This window comes from Charadrius vociferus, unplaced genomic scaffold (assembly GCF_000708025.1).
Source record: "Charadrius vociferus isolate BGI_N301 unplaced genomic scaffold, ASM70802v2 scaffold298, whole genome shotgun sequence".
NCBI lineage: Eukaryota > Metazoa > Chordata > Aves > Charadriiformes > Charadriidae > Charadrius > Charadrius vociferus.
In genome coordinates this window covers 1228452-1248789 of record NW_009649936.1, presented here as the reverse complement: position 1 = coordinate 1248789, position 20338 = coordinate 1228452, and the positions used below count along the sequence as shown (strand labels likewise).

Genomic DNA, 20338 nt, shown 5'->3' with positions numbered 1-20338 from the left:
AAACCAAGAGGCTGCAAACATCAGCTAATGAAGGATGAGAAACAAAATGCTACTGAGTAGACCAGAAAGCCTTATGATGTTCCAGCTGAGCTAACACACACACACACACACACAAAACTATTAATAACAATCTTTTGGGTTTTATCTTCCATATGTATCACAGAAGAAAAAGTAATCAGTTCAAACCATATGGATATTGATAACTACATATCCAGGCACCATCCCTGGAAGTGTTCAAGGCCAGGCTGGATGGGGCTTTGAGCAACTTGGTCTAGTGGGAGGTGTCCCTGCCCTTTGCAGGAGGGTTGGAACTACATGATCTTCAAGGTCCCTTCCAACCTAAACCATTCTATGATTCCACATTGCTCAGCTTTGGTTTTGGGTTGTGGGTTGTTGGGTTTTTTTATGGAAAGGGAGAATAAGAAATAAAACTGTATCCAATGTGAAGATGTTTTAATCTCTGACAAAAGAAACACCATTTGTCTGCATGAGGATGTACTTCATATTAGAACACTATTACAGCACTGTAATCTCTGTGTATATACTCTCTGTGTATTTGTACGGATGTAACGTAATGTATTTACAAAACAGCATTTTCAGAGCTGCAAGAAACAAAAGAGACTGTGTATATACTCTCTGTGTATTTGTACAGATGTAACTTAATGTATTTACAAAACAGCATTTTTAGCCCTGCAAGAAACAAAAGAGACTTAATTAAGCATAACAATGTCTCCCATGGTAAACTGTACTTTCCAACTGCACGTTCAAAACACCTGGAACTAAAATAACTTTATCTTCACACAGTGTGGTATTGGGGATATTTTAGATTGGAATAGAACAGTCTCATATGTAAATTCACATCGGTCACTTCAGGATATGTTATATTGCCCTATTGACTGCAGCTTCCAGAAGCAAGATGAAAATCTGGAAAATTGACAACAAATAGAATAGAATAGAGTAGAATAGAATAGAATAGAACAGAACAGTTCAGTTGGAAGGGACCTACAAGGATCATCTAGTCCAACTGCCTGACCAATTCATGGCTGATCAAAGGTTAAAGCATGTTAATAAGGGCATTGTCCAAATGCCTCTTAAACACTGACAGCCTTGGGGCATCTACCACCTGTCTAGGAAGCCTGTTCCAGTGTCTGACCACCCTCTTGGTAAAGAAATGTTTACTAATGTCATCTGAACATCTCTTCATGCAGCTTTGAACCATTCCCATGTGTCCTGTCACTGGATACCAGGGAGAAGAGATCAGTACCTCCCTCTCCACTTCCCCTCCTCAGGAAGCTGTAGAGAGCAATGAGGTTGCCCCTCAACCTCCTTTTCTCCAAACTAGACAAACCTAGATTCCTTAGCCACTCCTCAAAGGACATGCCTTGCAGATCTTTCACCACCTTTGTTGCCCTCCTCTGCATTCAAGCATACATTCATGCCCTCCATACATTCAAGCACCTTCACATCCTTCTTAAGTTGTGAGGTCGCAACTGCACACAGTACTCAAGGTGAGACTGCATCAATGTTAAATTGACTTGCTTCCCTCCCAAAGAACTTTAAAATATTTGGGAAGTTGATCCTTCTTTTCATAAGTGAGTTGAATAATTTTCAAAATTTGTACATTCTTCCGTTCAAGCTTTTTTCAGAAGATGAGTCAAGAAAATGTCTCAATAGCCGCTATAGTTAAAAAGAAACCTCCGCCCCCGCTTCTAAATTGCTAAGTATCTTGAAAGGCTCTGATGATAGCTTCCTGAAAAGCAGACCAACCATCTTAGAACAGTGTTTAACATTTCCTAGAACTTATTGATGTTGTGTTTATCTACTGCAGGAATTAGAGATAAAAAGCAGATCTTCAGGGTTCTTTCTAAATGTTTATCCTCCCATTTTTGCCATAGTGCTTTTCATTATCCAGTTATGTGGAACACGATCGCAGGTCTATATTTCTATTCCAGCCACTCTCGATATTTTTTATAACTTGGATTCACTTACGATAGCAAATTTCTGATTTTGTTTGCCCTGTATCAATGTTTAACATTTGAAAGTGTTTGCCTTCACCCCACTGCTCCACAAACTTTTATTGAAATCTTTTTTCAGAATGACCTGTGAGACTCAACTTTTGTCCTGGAATTCCAATTTTCCATTTTTCCCCAACTGGGTGACTGGTAATAGTTGGAAATGAAAACTGATACGAGTAAAATACATGATTATACACTTTTGAGCAGATTTCTCTATCTTTTCTACTGCTCTTCTTTGGAAGGGTGTAACTGCAGTTAGTGAGATCCTGACTTTTTCAGTATGTCTACTAGCAGATATTATAATAAAATTTAGATACCATTTATAATGAGTTTTAGGGGGGGCACTGCAAGTCAGAGTCCATATCCGTGTCCAAGATGTCCATTTCAAATGTATCACTGTTTATTTTTTAGCCAAAATCCATGTTTCCCTTACCAGATTCAGAGAAGTTTTTCTGTTCTACCAATATATTACTATATTGCCTGGTCATCTTACAGAGGCTTCCTCCCTAGAGCACTGCTACAATGTAGCTGGGTAGATTCAGTAAAAGCCATGAACGAGCCAGAGAGTAAACTGCTTCATTCAAATCCCAGCCCAAACTTATCCATATGTTAACATCCTCACAGAGCTGAAACACAGCAACCTGTGGATGAGAACACAGAAAAACATTGCTGTCCACAGACATACAGGAGTTGTATTTCTTTCTCACAGCACTAAGTACCATTTCTATGAAGTATGCCTTCTCTTTTAATCCCTTTTTTTTCTTAGCCTAGTACATCATGCAACAAAGTTTGACTGCAAGCACTAATCAAGAATAAAATAGCCTCTTTATATTTTACAGATTTGTATTTTCTTACTCTCATAAACAGAATAAATGTCATGGTAAAGAAAATGAGTCTTGCTATTTTGGATAAAGAATTTGTGCATTTGTTCGCTCATATTGCACATGACTGCTAAACAGGATTCTCCAAGCATTTCTGTGAAATTATGGTTAGCTTTATGGAAGCCAGAATTGTCCATCCCTGGGGGTGAAACTATGAAATCCATTTTTGCTTTCCACTCCATCTTTCATCTCTTTTGAAAGAAAACAGTCACAAAATTCTGTGGTTTGTATGCTGCTTGCACAGTGAACTGAGAAAAAAAGTTGTTTGGGGTTTTTTTTTCACAGTTTCACCTCTCGTGCCTTTATTTTCTCTAAGGTAAAAGCTACTATTTTATATGTCGTTCCCAAAGCTCCCTAGTTTTGACATTAGCGAAATATGGTATCATTTTGTGCAGAACCACTTTGTAGATTAATATACATCAGCATGCAAACTGCTCATTGCAGCACCATGCACTATTTTAAGAATGTATGTCTCCTCTGTCACTACAAAAGATACGAAGCAGTATGAAAACTGGGAGCTCTTGACACAACTAATGATTCATGTTCACTCTACACAGCAGCTTGGGTGCAATGTCAAATTTCAGCTATGGTGTAGGAGATGAAAACTATTCTCAAAGGGTATATTTAGATCAAAATGCTGTGCACACGGTCACCTGCTTCTACCTTCTCTCCCATCCAACTTGTGCAGAGACATGTGCCGTCCTCAAGCTAGTGCATTCCTCTGGAGGCAAGGCACGGATGTGTGATAAGCTGTGCTCCACGTCCCTGCTGAAGTGTTTTACAGGGTGGAAACACAGATACCACAATTTCATCTCTGGATAACACTTTACTGCCCATCCCCCAAACACTACATGTTTTTGCCCTTTCAGTTGGTTATTTTCATCTTACCTCCTCTATGCTATAAAGTCGCACATGTTTTGCTCTTATTCTTGTGTAATCTGCAAAGCATCTGGGTCCCACACAGCACATTGCTGACTAAAAGAGCATGCGAGTATCTTGGCTAGTCTCTTTTGTGAGCATAACAAGGCTATAGTTTTTGTGAGACACAGGAGAGGCAAATGCCACGACTTCTATCCCTTAATTCTGAATGTTGGTGTCTCATACTCTAGAAAAAAAAAAAAAAAAAAAAAAAAAGAGGTGAAAGCACAGTAGGATCATGTAAAAGAGATGCTTGCATAATAGCACACACAGTTTTAGGGTAGCCCTTGAAGCTGGGAATCGAGGATTAACCAACAAGGCCAGCGTGAGAAGGGGCTTGCAAATGCCTTTGATGGACTGTCCTCATGACAAGTTCAGAAGCAGACCTGGAGATGAGCTAATCAGATCTGTAAGCCTGGTGCATACTGACCATCTTTATTATTGCTATGCCAGAAAGAACAACACAAAAGTAAGGTTGTGATTAAAACTATTCTGCAAAGTGAAATACTGCATGCAAAGGGATGTATGAAAATAACGTTTCCCTGTCCTTCCTTGGCATGCATGGTCAAAACTGATCCAAGTAAGAGAGAAGAAATAAAACAGTTGGACATACTTTCCCTTCTCCCTGTTACACTGCAGCATCATATATACACATGCAGGTTACAGGCTTAAGTGTACACCCTTGAGAATACTACATTTTCTTTTTAGAAAATGAGTGGCACTAGTTGAATGACAAAATATAAATGCCTTACATGGCATAATTGCAAATTATATATACAGAGAGAGCAAGTTCCTACACACATACTAAGTTGAAAACTGAAGTTTGTGGGCTGACTTCTTGTTCCCTGGTAATGCTCTTGCTGTGATAGGAAAGAAATCAGTCCTAGAGTTCCAAGCTTGCACAAGCTGCCCAAATTTCTTCCCCATTTGCACACTGTGTTCTGTGTCCTGACTGTATCCAGGATCCTGTCAGTGCTGCAGAGGGTAAATTGTCTCTATTATCATTCCTGTCATCCAAATCCAGCCATTTGCTAGCATTTGCCCAAATTTTCCCTTGCTCCTGTAAGTGGTGCTTCCAAACTTTTCTGAGAGAAGAAACTCAACAGGGCACTAGGAAGAAAGGAAAACAATCGCTTTTGCAGTCTGAGACACTACTCTCTTTAGTATACTTTGCTGCTAATTACCAATGAAAAAAGATTTTTTTAATGGCATGCCAGTGGTCTGCCCTCTTTTTCACTTTTGTACATCCAAAATAATAGTATATTCTAGGTTTCTCAAGTTTAAAATAACACTAACAAACCGTGGTAACAGGATCATCACGTTAAACTTATCTTTCAATAATGGTTCTCCTGTAAAATGTTTTTAAATTAATTAAAACAAAAAAAAATTCCTAACAACATTTGTCTTTTGCATATGTACTAGTAGAAAAATGTCTTTAAAACTTAGTGTAAAAAAGATCTTTCCAGATGTACAGTTTTGTATTCCTTTCTTTTAATATCACATAAAACGTGCATAGGGAAGATGTTCTTCCTTGAGAGGAAAAGTATGCACTGGCATTTTACTTCTTAGCTGACTGAAATGGTGCCCTTAAAGCATCAACCAGGGTGGAGAAAGCCTGACACAGTGTATTCCACATTCCTTGTGTAACTTACATTAGGCTTACAACTAATCATATAAGAATTATCCAGTTGTTAGCAGAAAACTGGAACATCTACAGTAATGACAGTATTCCTTTTTCGTTTTGTCTGTTCTGGGGAACGTTAATAAACTGCTTTTAGTACACCATGCCTTGGTGTGCAAGTCAGCAAAAGTCAGGATGCTATAGACAGACATTTTAAAGGATTAAAATCTCAGAAAAGGCATATGAAACCAATAAAAGACACACACAATGTCAAACCAACTGGGTCCAAATACATACATAAGAGCAGCACAGAATGCTGAATCCCTCTCAGCATTGCTTAATTGCTTGTCTCAGTCAACCTGCAGTGCAAATATCTATTTTGCTTGCTTGCTTGCTTGTATTCAGCTGCAGCGATGACAGACACACTGAGTAATCATACCCAGTTTGCACTACCCTGATATTTCATGCAAAAATATCCTTCTTTGTTCTTATGGGTATGGTTCAGGAGGTATGGCATTTCCCCAAAACCTCCAGATGGTTTAGAAGTGTTACTATCCTGCTACAAGCTTACCACTCAATGCTAACTGTTAAAGAAAACTTTCTGCAAAATGGGTTGGTACATACACACTTTTGACAACATCATTTGAGGGCTTAAGGTCCCGACTTATCCCGGTATGTGCATCCCAGCTTGTGTCAGTATGTGGTTTCCTCCAAAGAGCATGCTAGGGGGGTCCGGGTGGAGTCAACAATCCTGACGTAATCCTCAACAGTCAGTCCCTGAAAACCAGCCACTATTTCAGACACATTCAAAATGCTTATCACCTCTGGACAGGGCACCCTGTAACACTCACTTCACAAACCACTGCCAGCATTGTACCCCCCACCATGCTAATACTAAATGATTTGCTGGTGAGCTGCAGCAGCTTAGACTTACTAGCCTGACAGACATTTAGTTTTATGCCGTATGTGAGGTAAGGAAACAGGCAAACTCCTCACATGCCTCCATGAAGTTCTGGAACTATTGTTGTTTAGGCAGAATTTTGCATGGCATCACAACCACAACCTACTAGGTCTCCTGCACTACACACGGGAGATGTGCAGCATGCACTGAATCGGTCATAAATGTAACCTTGCAGTTTTCCAAAATTCACCACTTCATCACCAGAGTTTGGAGGCCAACCACCCTGCAGGATGACTACCTTCTGCCCCAGCAGGAGAATCTCATCCAGTGGATCCCATTTGTTAGTTCCACTACTTGAAGAAACAGAAAAGAAAAGCTTTCAGAGCTGTAAGTGCTCAGGACAGCATGTATCAAAATCACTTCTCTACATGCTAAGAAATCACTTTCTCAGCCCTATACCATGAAACAATTCCTGGGTTCCTGTTAGTTTAAGATAGAGGCCCAGGAAACTTGATATCAGCCTATGTCATGGATACAGGTGGTATAGAGAGTGCAAAACTGAGGTGTAAGGCTTCACAGGTACAAAACTAAGCCAGAACATAGAAAAATGCTGCAGATCAGAAATACATTAATCAATATTTGGAAAGGCATGAAGGGCCAGTGGAGTCATCTGAGATCTGAGCACAGCCAGTACACATCATTTGGAAAAGATATCAAATTATTATCTTTTATCTTTTTTTCTTCTTTCTTTTTTTTTTTTTTTGTCCTAACCCATCCCAGTTGAGCATAATGGATTCATATTTTTACAACTGGTGCAAAGTTGGCCCAAAGACTCACGTGAGTGTGAGAGAGATTATTATTTTTCAGCACTCCAGCCACCCTCAGAGAGTCCAGCTGTTGGCTTCTTTCATAGCAAGGGATCAGTACATATTGCTTTACATTTTCAGCACTTGTCATGCAAGCAAAAAGGCATCTTAAAGACTTTGTAAGTTCAAGCTGAAATTCTCCAAAGCCTCCACAGATCATGGGGCTTATGGCTTTCATTGAGTCATAGCTTATAGACTTTAAAGGCCAGAAAGAAGCATTAGATCATAGGTCTAACCTGTACATTGCAGTTCATTAAACTTCAGTCAGTTATTCCTGTGCTGAGCTCAGTAACTTCTGTTTGCCTAAAGCGTATCTTCTGTAAAAGCATACAGCCTTGATCTGAAGACATCAAAAGAGGAAGAAACCACTGCTTCCCTCAGTATTTTGTTCCTGTGGTTAATCAAACTCCTAGTTATAAATGTATGTATTATTCTAATTTGAGCTTTTGTGGTTTCAGTTCACAGACATTGGTCCTTGATATGTTTTTTCTTCTAAAAAAGTCCTTTAGTTCCCAGTATTTTCTTCCCTTGGAAGTATGCACACACAGTAATCAAGTCACCTCCCAATCATCTTTTTGATAAACCAAACAGATGGTGTTCTTTTATCTCTCATTATAAGCCTTTCCAGCCCTTCAATCATTTTTGTGGCTCTCTTCTGTACTTTCTCCAATTTGCCTTTTTGTTTTAAGTGGACAACAATTATACAGAAAAATTCAGTGTCTATTACACTAATACTGTATAAAGAATACAATTATTTATCCTTGCTATTCCTGTTCACTATTCCTCTGCTTATATGCAGAAGGATTTTTCATTGCCCCTCAATGCCGCAGCATCACAACAGGAGCTTACACCAAACTGTTTGTCCTTTATGATCTTTGAATGCTTCTTAGAATTGCTGCCTTCCAGTTTCTTGACCCAAAAGCTTTTCTTAATATAACTTGCTGTAGCACCACATTGGACTTATCTAAAGAGTGATGACACAACAGCTAGTTCACCAACATCCATTTTCCCAAATTTTATTATATTTACTATTGCTATGAAGTCCCAGCTTCTGGAAGCATGCTATTATTCAAGAATTTGCAGTCTTTTTTAAAAAAAAGTATCGACCCTCTATGTTTGAAGATGTGCCTTGTTGTACCTGAAACATTAGGAAGTCCAGGGCAAACTTGAAAAAATTAAAAAGTTATAATTTAAGAAGGCTTATGCCTTTTAAACTAATATATTTTTTTTTGAGTACCAAGCTGAGATAACTGAAGAAAAACAATGTGTCAGAGAGCATTATATAAAGAAATCCACACTATGTCTCTTTTTATGCAGTAAGCAGTAACTTGCTTTTCCCTGAGAGATAAAACTCAGGCAAATAGGGTTTCTAGACCTTAACAGCTGCGAGGCTTCTACATTTCTCATGTTATTTGGTCTTTCAGAAAAGCTTCTATGGAACTGATGAAGCACTGGAAATACAAGGGTAAGTTTGAAGAGAATAATGAAGGACAATGAGGAAAATTAAAAGCAAATGAAGAAATAAATAAAGTAATAGCATCAAAATTTACAAAGGCTGTAAAACTGGAGATGAAAAAATAATCTGTACTCTGGGTTATTCAATACCAGTAACAGAATACCACAAAGTATAGATATGTATGTTCACATTCATGATTTTATTTCTATCATAACAGATCTTATCCAGCTAAAACTGCTGAAATAGCAACTGAACTGAAAATATATATACATATCTGAGGATTAGCTGAAGAACACATCTTGAACAAGTAAAGTAACATGAGCCAAGCTCTAAATTTGTGTTATGAACATCTGTGTCTGCAGTACAATATTGATTTTACTCCTGAGTAATACTACAGATTGGAGAGATCTAGAATGTAATAAAGTTATAAAAGGAAAAGTTTTATTTGACCCAGTGACTTGATGATTCAGACATGTTTTAAAAGACTAAAGGAGATAAAATCAAACTGAAAAAAAAAACCCAAACAAAAAAAAAAAACCCAAAATGCTCTCTAAATTCTGTTTTCCTTTTTATTAGAAAATAAAGCTACTTTCACTCAATGTCCCTCTGTCCTAAGTTATTTGTAGAACTCTGTGTTTTATTTAAATATTCAAGATATCTACTAAGATACAGACAGAAGTTGCTTCATTCCTGTCATTTATTGAATAGGCTTCAGGGCTTCACTGAAGAAAAATAGGAAACCTGCTCTGATTTCTGTAGGCCAGGTAATTTCAGGTTATACCTCAAGATTAAATGTATACACTGCAGAAAAGGGAGCTACTGGCACAGGGAAGACAACTATAAATAAGTATTTGGTCACTCTGTTAATTTTAAAAAGATTTAGCTATGGATTCTTGATATTTTAATACATTCGCTCCATGCATTTTATGGGGAAGAGACACAAAGAAGTAAGATTTGCATAAAATAAGCCCTATACAAACCAGAATACAGCTTAACTCCTTTATTTATCCCTCCAAGTCTAGGAATCCAAATAAGATACTGTTGTTTTGAGGTTTTTATGAATTTCCTCTGCTACACAAAATTTTACATGAAACAAAACATATGTAAATGCATCACATTTCAAAGTAAATTTTCCTTTACCTTTGCACTATTGACAAACCAGAGCTTGATGCTAATAACAAACAGCATCTATGTAGAATGAGGCAAAGAACACTACAGAGAATGAGGCATATATCTGGGGCTAATTATACAATCAGCAGAATTTCAGATTGAAACAGTTTCAAGAAAACTGAAATTAACAGTTTCAATTGTGTGTAAAGTCTTTTTAAACACAACCAGAATAGAACGGAATTACACTTCACAGCGAGGCGAATTTGTTAAGGAAATAAAGAAGTTGACCATAAGTAACCAAAATGAGAGGGACCTGATTGTTTCAGAAACTAACAGGCAAGATAAACATCCAGACACATCCAGATATAAGCAAGAAACAGGCAGCACCTAGTTCTGAACAAAAAACCCCAAACCTTCTGGAACTGCAGTACTAGTGTGCTGTCTCACTGCTTCTTAGTCATGATACTAAATAGAGAACGGGAAGAACATTTGACATAGAAATTAGTTCAAATCAGTTGTCCATTACTTTAAATTTGTAAAAATCTCCAACTAACAAATTTTAAATATATACATAATGTAACAAAACCAGGAGGCTATTGGCATTGCAAGACAATGGGTATAAAAACGTCTTACTACCAATTCTGGATACCAGCAGAACTGCATGAAAAGTCATGGACTTATACCAGAGGTATCCCCTCTGCTTTATCAGTAAGTTCGGAAAAAGGAAAAAAAGATTTTTTTAAGAAAAAGTCAACATTAAAAAAAAAAAAATCCTGACAGAGGAATGAGGAAACTATGAAATAGTCAAGTAACAACTAGAATCAGAAAAGTCCAAGAAAAATGTGTTTGTTTTTCAAGACACCAAGGGGTACACAAGACAACCTCTTTGGGGAGGAAGAAGAGAGAAGAAGGCTAAGATAATTCTTCCATTTACACCACTCAGAGCAGTACATACGCTTCCAGGCACATTAAACTTCTCTGCATGCAGAGGGTACATGGTTCTGTGCTGATGGAATCAAAGCAGTCAGAACTGTGGTGAGATCACCAAGTACAGAAAAGGCACAGGCACCAGAACTGCAAAAAAATGCCAGGTCCTAAACAGATATGCAGTGCGAACCCAAAGTTCCCCATGCTTTTAGGAGCTGTGTCTTAAGAAGCCCAGTAAAAACTAGCAGGATGTGAGCTCCAACTAATTAAGAGTTATGAAATATATGTGGAAGTACATTGTACATGATGGAGCCAGATTATTTGTGACATTTTAAAGTTCAAATAATTGCCCCCAAGGAAACAAAAGCTACTGAAGAAGACAGTGCAAAGATGAGCATATCTTTGTTAGTTATATAGTATTTACAACACTGAAGTAACAACTTAATACACAAAGGGTTATGTTAATATATATGTGTGGTGTCTGAGCACAGCCAGGGTGGACAGTCTGATCCGGGCGTTCACATAATCAATAAGAGTTCTGCTGTCTTCCCTGACACTCCATCCAGCTTAGCATCATGCTGTATGGGTACGCGTGGGTGAATCATCTGCAGCACCTGAACAGGATGTGTGGAGAGGCTTGGTGAATCAGTGATCCAGTATCAAAGCAAGAGGACATTATTTTCCTGGGGAGATCACTTTCTTTTTTTTTTTTTTAATGAGAGTTTCCAAATGCCAGTCACTTACAAAACCCATTTTTACTCTTCCTACAGTAGAGGCTATTAGGTCTGGCTTTTTGTCCAAACTTCAGATTTAGCAGTTGTTTTTAGAATGTTAAAAGTGTCCTCCTGTTTTCCAATTGCCTAATGTGTTATTCCTCTTTTTTCCACTAAGACTGCGTAGCTGCAGCTGTGCACAGCTAGATCATTGCAACATTCCTGCAACCTCAGCAGTGATGACAAAATGAAAGATATGAAATGGCCACTGGGCAAAATCTAAAACCTGTTTAAAACTGCACAGGCTCCATGACATGAAAAGCATTATTTAATCTAGGATACCTTATTCCTTTTACTACAACAAACCAAAATCCTGGGTCACAGTTTCAAGTTCATGCTCCTCCTCCATTCGTGGACATAGCTTCATATCAGATAAAGATGAACTTGTTACATTTCAGCCTAGGGTTATTACTTTTTTTATTTTTTTCAATGGTAGTTTAACCACAGATCACACAAGTACCTTGTAAGAGGTGAGGATGAAGAGGTTGGTGAGCAGTAAGAACAGCTGTCATCTCGTCATGATCAGAAGGATGTATGTACTCATAAATGCTATTACCAGTAAGCTCCACCTGTGAAGAGACATGTAACACATGAAGCAGTGCAGCTGCTTTTTTTTTTTTTGTATCCCAAAAGAGCTCTAAAGTAACCTGCATACACTGCATCTGGGTAACTACACACCATTTTTAAAACATAAGTTGAATGTATCAAAACCGTGTTCCAAATTATACCCATCAAACTGAACTAATTTCTTCTTCAGCAGGCATTACAGGGGCTTTGGGGGGAATTTCTGGTGATGATCCAGATACAGAAGAGCTTCTATTAGAGAAAGCTGGCAAATGAAGTGAGCAGCTAGTAGGAGGCTACTAGAGCAGCTGTAGAAATGTTAGATTGCCACAAAATGGGATAAAATCTCTGTGAACTGTACTAATGTCTCTCAAGAAGATAGATATAAAAAAATAATGTTTCTACAGTTTCCCCAAAACTATCACCTGCATTCACCTGGCAGCTGAGCCTTCAGAGACAAACCCCTAGACTTACACATTTCCTTTGTCTCTTTTCAAAGATGATCTACCACACTTAATGCACAGTAGTGCAAAGGGTTCGGAACAGTAGCCAATGGATTCAAAAGGCAGACTTCTGTAGATTTTCATGGGCACTGGATTGAGCCTTCTCTGCTTTAAGTAAACAGGCACAGTAAAGACCAGATCTGTCTTAAATATGTGTGTGTTCTCTCTTCTCACTTGAACTTTGCTCGCACAGGAATGTGTTTCTGTCTTTCCCACTGTTGTACCCATAATAACTGTTGCACAAAAAAAATGAATGGAGTGCACCGTATGTCCTTTTTGCTAACTCTATTTGCCACGTATAAAACTCACCAACAAAAGTCTCCAGATAGATGCTGTAATTGATTTAAGGAGTGAACCAATACTTTGAGCCTGTGTTTTAAATTAGTGTCAGGCTGCCCAATTGTTCAGTGTGGCCTGATGTGCCTTGGGCCCCCAAGATCAGAGACAGCTGAGAGGTGAAGTAATTTAACCTATTCTTCTGAGCCAATCCTACTGATTTGCTAAGATGTGTGGATTGCCTTTTCTTTGGAATAAATGAAGTTGTCTACCCCACAAAGCAATCTTTTTCCAAAAATGTTTCTCATCGTTCCATTTTCTGCATTATTCATGGAATGTCTCTTCCCAAGACTATGCAAACTAACTTTTTTTTCTAGCCATCTATTCCCCGCTGCTTCTTTCCAACAACCCCTCCCTGCAAAAACAAAAACACCAACACTGATTTGATATTCTAACCAGAATAAAACTTCACTGAATAAGGAAAAAAAGAAAGAAATAGAAAAAAAGGACAGATGGAGAGAGAGAAAAGGGAAGATAAAGAAAAGCAGAGAGAAAGAGGTGAAGAAAGATGACAAAAAGAAAGGAGGAGAGGAGAGGGGAGGAGAGGAGAGGGGAGGAGAGGGGAGGGGAGGAGAGGAGAGGAGAGGAGACCTGGGCCAGCTGCTAGGGAGGGGAGGGGAGGGGAGGGGAGATTATCTACATTGCTTCATTTATATAATTTTCTCTAAAAGTTCTCCTTAAAAAGCACTGGCTGTTCCTTTTCAGGATTGTAACAGATGGGGACCTGTTATAGTAACACCCCATATTCAAGCTTTAGTGGTGAGGGAGGAAGGCGAATATACAGTCTCACTGTGAGTCATGCTTCTGTTTGTTTTGGTTTTTTAATCACATGGGAAAAAATACATTGTAAATGCCCATAGCTATCTCTTTAAATATCATAATCACCTACAGACATATAAAACTGATTTTTTAAAAATCTATTAATTCTATGGTGATAGGCATTTCATTGGCCTATATGCTTAGTAAACCAGAACATGAAAAAAATTAGCATTGCAAAAATGCACAGTTGTGGTCAGTGTTCATACCAAAAGTACTATCATTTATGACCCTGTTCTTATTATTTTATCTTTGGCTAACAGTGATTTTGCTGAAGAGTATATTTTGCCTTTGAAATTAAAGCAATTCTATCAGATAATATGGCTTCCAAAAAAAAAGAATCATTCATGGGTGGCTATGTGCAAACAATCTCTTCCTTCAATATAGAGACTTTCTTACAAAAGCAACACCAACCAACCTGACCAGCAACATCAACTGTAGTAATCCAAAAGATCTTGTTGCATCTCTGCTATTACCAAGTATGATCATAACCACATCAACATGCATCTACTCTCTCACAAAGTATAATTCATGGGTATCTCTTACTTTTCCTAAAGTCACTACCTATATCAAAAGGACTACTCACAGAAATAAACATTTGTTCACAGAATTCACAGGACTGGACCCAAGGTCACAGTTTTATCCAAACTGTAATTTGTATCCCAGGGCTTATATCTAAAATTCAAAACTGAAGTGCTTTGTTAAACTAATGACTAGTTTTTCTCGTTATACACATAGGAATATTTTCTGCTCTGATGTATGCATTTGCAACCCTAGCAAAATCAGCGGGAGGTGAACATACAACACTGAAACCAAAATTGACTGTAAAAATGCAAGTGGAAACATAAAGCCGTCAGCAAAGAGATGGGGGCTATGTAAGAGTCAAATAACCAAAATATGTATGCATAATTTTGAAGTTGACCACAGTCTCCTGCTACGCATAGTGCATGCATGCTATTTTAAAGCCTACAATGAAACACTGAAAACTTAAAAAAAAAAATTATATGGTTCAATTCATAAACCTTCTAAAATCCCAAGCCTCGGGCTTATTAAACCGGCTTCCTCGATGCAGCTTTTTAATATCTGTAAATACCTGCTTACTACCAAATATTGCTGTTTCCTGCTAAGAGGTTTTTTATGTGTAACTCAGCTGCACATTTTTTTCCGGCTGAGAAAAAATTCATAATAAACACAGAGGACTAAGTAGATGGATTCTAGAGCAAATAATTGTATATTTTGCCTTTCATATACTTATTTGATGAAAGTAAAATAAACTCTTGGAAAAGTTCAGATGTTTGTGGTTAAATATTTCAAGACTTATCAAAAGTCAAAGATAAGCTTGGCTCCCTCATGGACCCAGAAAATGGCTGGAATAAGCCCCAGACTTTCAAAATTATGTATATATACACACACATATCTTTCACCATTGTTTCCTAAGAGGATTTTCCTCTCTATTCTGTGTCTTTGGACTCTAAGGGGAAAAAATATTTGGGGAATTTGAACTTATTTGTTATCCATGAAAAAAAAAAAAAGGCAAGGAACTGGCTCTCTCAGCTAGTACAAGTCAGTTCAACACTGGTCTGAGCCCAGCTGAAATTAGATGGAGGAGGGGGTCCGACCCACCAGTATTTAAAATACTTACTGTTACAGTTGAGAGCAAAGGCAGATCAAAATCCAAAGCCACAAATTAAGTGACAGGTCTACAAATGAAGATGTAGTCTTTTCAAAAATACTGTGTCTGATTCTCTGATGCTGCTGACAGAAGTGAGTGCAGTAGTGTGGAAAAAACAATCCTTAATGTTGTTTTTAAATTTTAAACTAACCTAACTACACCAACCAGTGAAGGGTTATTCAGAAGCTCTAATTTCTTTCTGCTAAAGTTAAACTCAAGAACAACTAGAAGATAAAGGCTACTGTAGTAGGTCTCCAAGAATATCCTGCAAAATATTTTTAAATGGACTTCTATTTAGTTTAAATATATATTTTTAAACAAATTGCTCTTATACTGGAAATTGATGTGTGGACTAGTTAATTGTCTAATTATTTAATAAAAAGGCCTTTCTGTGCACACTTTAAAAGATTTTCTACAATCATCATCACTCTGGTCTCAGCTTGCATTGGCTCGAGCTCTATAAGAGCACTTGTTGAAGATATAGTGTGGGATTATGACTTGGCGAGGGAGAATTGCAGAACTTGCTTCTACAGACCAGTCTCATTCTTGTTGATGTCAGTGGCAAAATTCCCAGTGATTTCCAGAGAAGTAGGAACAAGAACTCATTTAGAGCCCTGGGAAGCTTACAGGAATATCCTAGTGTTAATGTATTAATATCCTAGTACGTAGAAGTAGACTAGTATTAATGCTAGTACTACTTAAGGTAAAATCGTCTCTTCAAAAATAGAACATTGAGAAACAGCAAGAACAACCTAAATGATTAAACAGTACGAGGAAAGAGGGAAAAAATCACTGCCTTGTTTAGCTGGGGTTTTGTATTTGTAAAGAAAAACACCTGTGCACTGTGAAACTGCTGGAGCACTTAGTGTTTTGAGAGTCTAAAACATGCCTTTAAATTTCAGATCCCTCTGTCCTCTCCAATGTACAGTTTTCTGAGGAGTTCAAGGATACAGCCCATTCATTTACAAACCTCTGCTAAAGTTAAATATTTGTAATTTTGCTTATTAAACTGACTTCAATAAGCAATATGACCAAATCCTCTGGTTTTCCTCAGCACCTCTTGCACTGAGGGCTTATAGATATTTACATGTGCAATACACATGGAATTGTCTGTGCAGAGGGCTGTAATGGCATGAGGGCTAAATATGACTAAAGCCTGTATGACATTTTCCATTGCCTCTCCTTGAATGTGGCCAAGTCTATTTAGTGGCTTACTGATCTGGTAGTTCTTTAATTTCGCCACATGACTGGATAATACTGGGACCTACAAGATCTGATGACTTGATATTCCTCAAAAAGAAAGAAAAGAAAGAAACAATTTCTGGACAAAACCTGGAAAGTCATTTAGCACTTATCAAACAGCGAGTGGCACAGGACAATGAGACTCTACTTCAGGAAAGACAGATGGGAACACTCAGTGCTTTGGAATAATTGTACTGACTAAATGAATCTATTTAAGCAGTCAGCAGCGTGGTGGATCTTTTCAAAAGGTAGGGCAAGAAAAACTTTCAATAACACTGTTGATTCAGACTGAAAAATACCGCCATTCTCTAGGAAAGTTTATTCTAAAACAAACTAATATTTAAAGTCATTTTAACATGTGTTAAATGTTAGGAAACAATTAATACTATACTGTAACAGACTCAGTTGAACAAACTGTTTGAACTAAGAATGTTCCCTGGACACATTTTTAAAAGTTGGCAGAAAAAAACATATCCACATAGAATATTTATTCTCAAAATTACTTTTTCTAAAAGAGATTACAAAAACAAGGGTTGTAGTTGCCTCTGGATTTCGAAGTGGTGTGGATGAGATGGTACGCTTGCTTTTTCTAGCTATTTAGACTTGTGTTTTTTCTCACAGCTACTAATTGTAATATCACTATTATAAACACACATCCAAAGAACTTCACAGATTTTCAATCAAAAATATTAGTTACTACCAAAGTTAAAGTACACATATAATCTCCACAACTCAGCCTCTTCTCTGTTTATTGGAATAGCCACAGGGCGTATTCCCCAGACTTTTTCAGAACATCCTGTGCTCTCTTACCTTCATCTCCTCGTTTTTCTGTCCTCTGCTACTAAGTCTTTATTTAACTCTGAGAAGTGTTTGAGCTGCAACTGGTTCTGATGAAACAGTTCTGTTTCTTGCAAGTCTCATCCAGGGCCCAGTGAAATTAATTAGGAGTTTTTCTAATGGACTTTGGCAAGCTTTAGGTCAGGTGCTGCCAATGAATATGTGTAATACATTTACACACAAAGGTATGGAAGTTTGCAGTCTGCAACAAATTCAGGCTATTTGCCCTTGTGCCTATCCCAAGAAGGTAAAAAAAATTAGAAATGTCCTTCTAAGGAAAAAAAAAAAAACAACAATAAAAAAACCCTTATACTTCTTGTGCAGAACAGTAGTAAACTGAGTTTTATGAGTTCTATCACAACCATATAAAACGCTTTACTGAAAAGACCACTGAGCTGGAAAAACTCAGGAAAAACTACCCTGAATTCCATGTGAACACTCATAAATCTGCTCCCCTTTTCTTTTTTTCCTAAAGCACATTTACCATAAAACTCATGTTCCACATCAGATTTCCTCTCTATTTCATAGCAAGTCTCAATATCTTACACAATCTAAAACATATAGACTTGAATTCTAAACTTTATTTCAGACGTATAGCGTTACCACACAGGCAATAGGTTTGGGTTTCAAGCTCTGTATATATCTGCAATTTGCAGTATCATATTATTTATTACCCTTCTTAAAGGTAATGAGGAGTAAAATACAATGAACAAGAAAAGATCGTGATGTGGCTGTAAGTAAAGGGAACTTGAATATGTAAGTAAGGCCATTTGTCAAAGAACAAAGCTGAAGCTTCAAATACCCCTAAAAACAATGACATTATATACATGCCAAGATACTAGTGTTGCGTCCAGCATTTGTATTTAACAGATAGACAGAATAAATCACTCATACCTGAGATAAGCCAAGATGTACAGATGCTGTCTCTGAGATGTACATTATTTTGCCGTCTGATGCTACCACAAAAACAAAGCCATCCAAAGTCTGAAAAAGAGAAATATGTAGGGTAAAAAGCAAGCACTCTGTTTAAATCATTTCCAGTGAAAAGAATTTGAAGTCTTTTGGAGGATGATTGCTATCCAACTTCAACAGCAGCAAATAGAAGCAAAATTCAAGGAACAGAAACCTTTATCCAATGCTGTTCCTACAAACCCTATGACACACACATACATTGTGAAATCCAATTCATTCCACCTACAGATGCTAGCTTTACTGCTTCACTTTAAGTTAACATTCTCCTGTTGATTCTGGTTATTTTAGTACTTAGTACAAATCCTGAGCTATGTGGTACTTAGGGGAAAGTCTAGTACTACACAAGCCATTTTTTATGGTATAATTGGCAGACACAGCTTACTGCTATTTGCAATATATTTAATGGTACCGTAAGCAATGCCTTAAATTTATTTGACTATATTTTTAACAATGTCTTTCTGAACAGAGGGCTGTCTGCTATGTAGCTATGCAAACTTAGGAAAAGAAAGTAGAATAACTCAACATTCAAAACTTTACAACACTTGAAGAGAGATACTTATGGTCATTATGAGTATCCTTCCAGTTTGTGAATCTTGACTAATAGTAATATGTAAATCAAACTTGAGGTCCAATCCTACAAATTCTTATTGATGGGATATTGACTGGAAGGTAAATATTACTTCTGTGAGTAAAAAACTAAAGTTTAATTTAGTTATATAACATTTGTATGAGGAAAAAAATAATATGCTGCAAATGGTACAGGTTAGCCAAAACTAGCCACGATTTGGGCATACAAACTATCAGTTTGGGGGTACCTTGATTCTTCAGTGCCCAATTTGAGGCATTTTTTCAAAAGTATCTGATATTCTTAGTCAAAAAGTATCCGTTATCTATAACCATTTTAGGAAGCCTTCATCAACACATACATATGAACATCATTGGAAAATAAACGTGGAATAAAAAAAATAAATTACAGTCCACAGATAAAAAATATGCCTATTTTAATTCATCTTTTAAGTTACTGAACCAGGAGAGAAGCAATAAAATCCTGTATGCTTCATGTTCTTACAGTGCTGCTCCTGTAAGAAAAGTATTTCACATTATTCTCTGGCCTACTAACGATTCCACAGCATATAATTGAAACCAGATTACTCTTCGCGTTTACTTTTTTCCTCTTTTGGAACATAAATTAAATTTTGTAAAAGTATTAAAATGGGAAATAAATTATTGCATCCTTAGCCATAACTTTGCTTTTAAACACTGTCGTCTTGCAATTGCTCTGCCCAGTGTCATAACTAAAACCGTGTCAATGCTTCCATTGCTGCACTATATGGTGCAGTAGGTCTCTAAATTTCCTATACAGAAAAGTATATTGAAGCTGAAACTTCACATGTGAGGTTTCAGTCTAAGAACCCTTAAAAAAAGTTTACAGTAAATGTGGGTTTATTAAAAGGTTAAGCATTCATCATTCAGAAATAACTGAACTGTAAAATGAGTATTACAGGTGATTAGCATATAATATTACTTAAGTTCCTTTAACGCCAGACAAAATGTGAAATGGCTAACAGGGAGGAGGAGCAAGCGTAAGAACTATTATCTTTATGATATAACTAGATAGGTATTTTCTAGGTAGAGCAGTCATTCCGAAACAGCTGATAGGACATCAGCCTTTTCAAGGCTCGGAATACCTCTACCTGGGGCCGTTTTGAACTTTATCAGTTTCCATTTGCTACATGTGGCCAGTAACGCGGGCTCTAAACCACCCTACCGAAAGCGTGCCCTCTTTTTCACTTCAGGAGAACGCATGATACTTTTGCGGGGGCTGCAGTGACAAATAAACAACCGTGCGCTTCGCACGGCTTTAGCCCCCCCTGCCGCCGCTTTATCTCCCGCCGAGTACCTGAGGGAGCTGCTGCACACGGCCCCTC

At 37.5% G+C, this 20338-nt stretch overlaps 1 protein-coding gene across 1 annotated transcript in view; it reads right to left on the bottom strand.

Annotated features, from left to right (window-relative positions):
• Window positions 1-20338, bottom strand: part of SIM2 (single-minded family bHLH transcription factor 2) — a 56582-nt gene that overhangs the window by 26424 nt on the left and 9820 nt on the right. The window contains exons 3-4 of the mRNA XM_009891320.1: window positions 18333-18422; window positions 11929-12037 (exon numbers count right to left, since the gene is read on the bottom strand). Of these exons, the coding sequence (XP_009889622.1) occupies window positions 11929-12037; window positions 18333-18422 (199 nt within the window). The remainder of the gene's footprint in view (window positions 1-11928; window positions 12038-18332; window positions 18423-20338) is intronic.